This window comes from Gopherus flavomarginatus, unplaced genomic scaffold (genome assembly GCF_025201925.1).
Source record: "Gopherus flavomarginatus isolate rGopFla2 unplaced genomic scaffold, rGopFla2.mat.asm mat_scaffold_106_arrow_ctg1, whole genome shotgun sequence".
In the NCBI taxonomy this organism is placed as follows: domain Eukaryota; kingdom Metazoa; phylum Chordata; order Testudines; family Testudinidae; genus Gopherus; species Gopherus flavomarginatus.
The window spans coordinates 66,443-72,442 of NW_026114629.1; the positions used below are offsets into that span (position 1 = coordinate 66,443).

General features: G+C 49.8%; 1 protein-coding gene across 2 annotated transcripts in view; it reads right to left on the reverse strand.

Moving 5' to 3' along the window:
- The window catches only part of LOC127041937 (zinc finger protein 558-like), a 59,945-nt gene extending 55,845 nt beyond the window's left edge, over window positions 1-4,100 (reverse strand). For both annotated transcript variants that reach the window (XM_050935687.1, XM_050935686.1), the window contains exons 1-3: window positions 4,019-4,100; window positions 3,199-3,325; window positions 1,295-1,377 (exon numbers count right to left, since the gene is read on the reverse strand). In XM_050935687.1, coding sequence (XP_050791644.1) covers window positions 1,295-1,377; window positions 3,199-3,325; window positions 4,019-4,090 — 282 coding nt within the window. In that variant the 5' untranslated portion in view covers window positions 4,091-4,100. The remainder of the gene's footprint in view (window positions 1-1,294; window positions 1,378-3,198; window positions 3,326-4,018) is intronic.
- Between the last annotated feature and the right edge of the window lie 1,900 nt (window positions 4,101-6,000).

The window sequence follows — 6,000 nt, forward strand, 5'->3', positions numbered from 1 at the left end:
TGTGTGGTGTCACTGGAAAAGTTCTGATTTGCTGAATATGATTATCCTATTTGTGTGCACATATGATGTTCGTATCTGAAGTTATGGATATTGACTCTTGATCTGTATTTCAAATGTGCTTACTCTGGGTAACACCCACAACGAGCCTTTCAGGTACAGCAATGAAGAAGGCAGACAGCGCTGATGGCTCACCAAAACAATGGACAGTGGAAGAGCTTAGCCTTCCTATGAATGTTTCAGCCAGCCTAGGAGTCATGGCTACTATGACTCAGCAGGGCCTGTGACCAGACCACATGACACTAAACTCCATTTTAGTACCTGTATTTTTCCACAAACTGGACTAGGAACTGAGTTTCGAACAAAAGGTTCCCACCATATGGAAAAGCTACATAAGGTGGGGTGTGACATCATCTCTTGGCCTCATTCCCCACACAAGAGAACTCCTGGAAACACCTGAGAAACAAAAACTGATGTGGGGGAAGTGCTGCTCCCAGGATCAAGAGATTTCTAGCTTGTGTATGGAAACTTGGGGGACTGCTTGTACCATCAGTCAGGGTGAGAAATTGCTAATTCAAATTCTAGCCATCTAGCATGTTAGGCTTAGTCTGAGTTTTGGTTATTTGCTAAATAATCTGCTTTGATCTGTTTGTTATCACTTATAATCACTTAATCTATCTTTCTGCAGTTAATAAACTTGTTTGATGCTTTATCTTAACCAGCGTATTTTGAGTGAAGTGTCTGGGGAAAATCTCTGCTTGTTGTGCGCATCTGTCCTATATCGAGGGGAAGGTGAACTATATTAATGATCTTGCATTATAGAGATCCCCGTGCACTATAAGATGGTATCATTCTGGATTTATACTACAGCAAGTGTGCAAGGTTGGGGAGTGGGAAATTGGCTCTTCTCTTCTATCTGTCCTTGAGTGGCTTAGGTAAAGCACTCAGGTAGCTTAGTTGGCAACATGGCGCCACCTGCTGTTGTGTTGGGTGATAACAGGCCCTGGAGAGGCTGGAGAAATCTCCAGCAAAGCAGTGTGAGAAGGGTCAGCCCAGCGTGAGGGTTAGAGGACACAGCAGTTCCCAGAAGCTCCACAAACTGCTTCCTGGGGGTGACAACCCATCATGCCCTACACTACACAAGTCTCAGCAGGTTTGTCACATGCTGTCCCCTCCCTTTCTCCACCCGAGATATTTCCTGCTTCCCACCACCTCTAGCAATTCCCACCCTCCTATGCATTTAAAGCTCCTCAACCTCCAAGCAGAGCCCACCACCACCTCCCTGATAATCTCTTACCTGAGCCAGCTCCATTGCAGCCATTTCCTTGCCCCTGGGAGGACGAGATGATCTGCAGCGAAACATGGATGTTATTCTCTGGCCTGCCGGGGTTAAAAGGGCAAGGTGTGAGAATTCAGACTAGGTTTTTGTCCATTCCACAAGCCGATTTCCCCCAGCTTTTCCCCTGCTAATGCATATTCTAGGTTCTGGCACACTGTGAAGCACAAAGTAACCTTATTCCAGTACAGGCCTAGCCCCCTCCCACCAGGGTGTAACCCTCTGACACATGGGGAAACCCTCCCAGTAACAGTCTCTCTCTTACACGTATCAAATTTGCGGACAACACCAAGCTGGGAGGGGTTGTAAGTGCTTTGGAGGATTTTATGAAAATTCAAAATGATCTGGACAAATGGGAGAAATGATCTGAAGTAAATAGGATCAAATTCAGTAGAGACAAGTGCAAAGTACTCCACCTTGGAAGGAACAGTCGGAGGCCAGAGAAGAGCAGAAACAAAGGAGTCTCTTTGGGGTATTCTCCCTGTCATTGTCCCCAAGGCAGCTGTCTCAGGTTTACAAAGGTGTTTCATGTTCCAGCCTTTATACAGTCTCTCCTGGGAGTGCCCCTTTCATGGACTAGGCCTAGTTTTAGTTTTTGGTAGTTAACAATCTTGGTTTATTGTTCATCTAACCAGTATGTGTGGATTGAAGTGTGTTGGAAACTCTGTTTGGGATAACAAGCTGGTGCATGTCATTTTCCACTGATTAAATGATAGACTTCATATGAGCTTGTGTAGTTCAGTAGCGTGCTGGACAGTGCAAGATGCACATTTCTGGGGGAAAGTTGGGCACTTGAGAATTTACTGGTTTTCTCCTGAGGTGTAATTCAGGAGTGGCTGTCTAGCAGCACTCAATACTGTGTAGCTGGGAGTGACTTACATGCTGGAGACTGTGTGTTAAGTGGCCAAGAGGGGCTGTTCTCGCGGGAAAACAGTGGAAAAGGCACCCCATGCTGGAGGACTGAAGGGACAGCTATTTAACAGTCCAGATTGTACTCTGGGTAACGTCACAGACACTCATTATGACAGAGCCTCTTACAACACAGAGAAAGTAAATCCATGTCCCCGAAATCGAAGACTCAGACAGAGGGCAAGTGTCCCTCGCACTGCTTCTTGCTGACAGAGAGGTTCAGAGACAGTGCGAGAATCCTGGGGAAGCTGGGAACAGGAAGCATGGGCTGGCGGGGTTCGGTGGAGAAAGGGAACAGGAAGGGCAGGGATATTACTGAATCCAGGATCTCAGCAGTGCTAGATGACAGGATAGCACATAGTGCAGCCCATTGGAAAACACAATCCCAACTATATATACAAAATGATGGGTTTTAAATTAGTTGTTTCCACTCAAGAGATGGATCTTGGAGTCACTGTGGATAGTTCTCTGAAAACATCCACTCAATGTGCAGCAGTAGTGAAAAAAAGTGAACAATGTAGGAAATAATTAAGAAAAGGATAGATATGACAGAATATCTCATAGATCATATTTGTAAAAACAGCAAATAAATCCATGATACACCCACATCTTGAATACTGCATGCAGATGTCACCCCATCTCAAAAATAGATATATTGGAATTGGAAAAGGTTCAGAAAAGGGCAACAAAAATGATTAGGGGTATGGGACAGTTATGCCAGACCTAACCCTCAGTTTCACTTGAGCAAACAGGAGCTATTTGACACTGTGCAATATGGCTCTTGTGCTCTGTTCTCAAACTGTTCTGCAGCAGAGGAGGGTCTCTGGTATTATGTGTGTCACTGGCCTATTGGGGTGATGCTGAAACAGGACAGGGTACAGATGGCATTATGGGGGTGGTGTGAACTTTCACTCTTCATTTCCCCTTCCAAGAACAGAAGGGACAGGAACCCTTACCCAGCGAGGTCACAGTCTCATAGTTCTCCTGCATGACATCCCAGTAGAGGGCTCTCTGAGTGGGGTCCAGCAGAGCCCACTCTTCCCTGGTGAAATACATAGCCATCTCCTTGAAGGTCACCGGCCCCTGAAAGAGCAAGAGTCCAACACTAAGGACTTGCTGCCCCACTCACAACCCCACTATTTGTGGCAGAGAGGAGTGAATCAAATGGAAGCTCTGGGTGGATCGTAGTCAGGAGAGTCCCACGTCGACCTGGCTCAGAGTATCCAGCAAATACCAGGGTGAGGGGATGAAGAGAGAGCCCCTTATCTCTCCCAGCATATCCATCACCCCCCTACTAGCCACTGACAGATACAGGAGATGGAGCCCCTAGCAGGGTCCAGGGAGAGCTCTCTGGTAGGATGCCCAACACCCTCCTCATTGTGAGGAGCGGGATATGAAGGGAGAGGCAGCTCCAATAAGCCTGAGTCATGGGTGTCCCCTTCATATCTCACAGCAGCTGCTGGTTAGAGAGGTCGGGCTCCAGCAGTAGGAGTCTGGTCAGTTTGACTAGCTCCATGTAGGTGGGTTATTTTCTCTCTTCACAAATTAGGGCATTTCCACATCCATACCTCCCGGGTCTGTTCCTAGAATCTAGGCCACTTAGTAAATAACTCCCAGCAGGTCTGCCACACCCTGGCCTCCTCCTTTCCACACGCTGTGAATTTCCTGCCCCGCTCCAACCTCCAAACCAGACTCTGCAAACCTTCCCACCTCTGGTGTATTTGCTCTCCCTTTCCTCCAGCAGGAACCCACCAGCAACCCCCCGATAATCTCTACCTGGACTGACTCCACTGCAGCCATTTCTCTTCCCTGTCCCACGCCAGGCTGGGATGAGCTGGAGCAAAACATTCTGCAGCCTGTCTGGGGGAGAAGGGCAGTTGTGGGCGTTTCAGAACCGGTTTTAGTTAATTTCACATCACAATTCCCCCAGGCCCTTTCCCTGCAGACAGACACCCTAGATTCTGTCATGCTGGGAAATGCTCAATCTGTTTATTACAATTTAGACCTGGCCCCTCCTGCCAGGCTAAGTCCACAGACACATTTTTAACCTCCCTTCTCTCTCCCCTCACCCCTTCTCTGAACACAAGGCTAGAAAAGAGCAGAACCAAAGGAGTCACTGTGGGGGATTTCCTCAGACACTGACCCCACGGCAGCCACACCCCAGCAGGGGGAATATGGAGTCAGGAACTGGCTTTTGCTCTGTCTGATCCTTGTTTTGTTCATTGGAAAGTGGTTCTGCCCCAGGATGCAGCAATACATGTGTCTGGGTGGACTAGAGGGCTGGAAATCTCTCCCCCACATTCATTTCTCCCACTGCCCCTTTCAGTCTCTCCTTCCCCTGTCCTCTCTTCCTGCCCCTCTGGCTGGGACAGTCCCATTCCTAGGGTCTTTGCTCTCCCATGGCTGGATTTCCTCCTGGCAACCGCTAATGAGAGGAGAAATGAGGTGGGGTTGTTTGTGCAGAGTCACTTTCTTGCCAGACCCTAGGACATTCCCTGAGGTCTTTCAGTTACCTGGAGACTCTGGCTCAGAATTTAGTAGTAACAGGGCCCAGCGCTGCCCTAGGGGGATAGGACCAGCTGCAGAAAGTCATCCCCTGGGCCGGGCAGAGAAGAAGCTTTAATTAAGGTCACTTCCCAGCACAGAGCCCCACTCGGGGAGCAGAAGCTGCCAAGCCTGGTCTCCCAGATCACAATGGAGGCTGCAGCATCTGACCCAGGAAGCTGAACCCCAATATCCTGAGCAGAGAGAGACAGAGCGTTTGAGCAGCTTCCCTCCTTTAGCTCTCTGGGGAGAGCAGCTGATGGGAGCCCCTCCTCACAGGGAGAAGTGCTGATCTCATTTGCCCCACTGTCCATCTGGAATCACTCCTTGTCTTTCCATATAGTGACTCTGGATTAACAATGGTCTCAATGACACCGGATTTCAGAAAGAACGAGTCCAGAATGCTGTGGAAAAGACCACCGTGTGGCAGTGCTGACTCCCTTCCCACCTCCCTCACCCCCGCAGATCTAGGACAAGGACTGGGGGCACAAATTTTCCAAATGGAACCGAAAGTTCCTGCAGTTTTCAAAAGAGGAGAAAAGCAAAATCTGTGATTTCACACTAACAGTGTTTGCTAAGTGGACAGAAAGTTATCACAGTGACAGGACACGTGACTGGGGAATGGACTTGGTGACCTGGTGACTAGGAGCCAGGACTCTGGCACAAGTTGACCAGAGAGAAGGATCATGGTTAGCAGCAGCCCCCAGACACCCCCTAGTACCCAGAGCCCAGACTCCCCAGCCAGGGGCCCCAGACACCCCCCAGCCAGGCCATCAGATATTCCCTGGGACGCAGCCTCCAGAGTCCCTGGCCAGGGACCCCAGATACCCCACAAAGTTCCACCGGCCAGAGAACCCCCACCACACCATGACTGCCAGGTTGGGAATCCCAAAGGGTTCCCCCCACCAAGAGCCCCAGGGACCCCCTCACCACTGGGAACTCAGTCCCTCACTGCCTGCCTAGGAACTTCCCCACTCTCCAGAACGATCTACCCTGACATTTGCCTGGGACCCCCTCCTCTGCCCAGTGTGACCCCCTGATGTTTTACAGTGGGACCCCTCACTCTTCTTCCCTGGCATGCCCTCACCTAGTGCCAGGAATCCCCTCCCCCAGCTCTGTGCACTGTGCATGGCAACAAAACCAGGAACCAGCAGGGGAAGCACAGACAGAGCCCCTGGCACAGAACAAGGCTCCCTCTAACCCTCTGTCCCGCC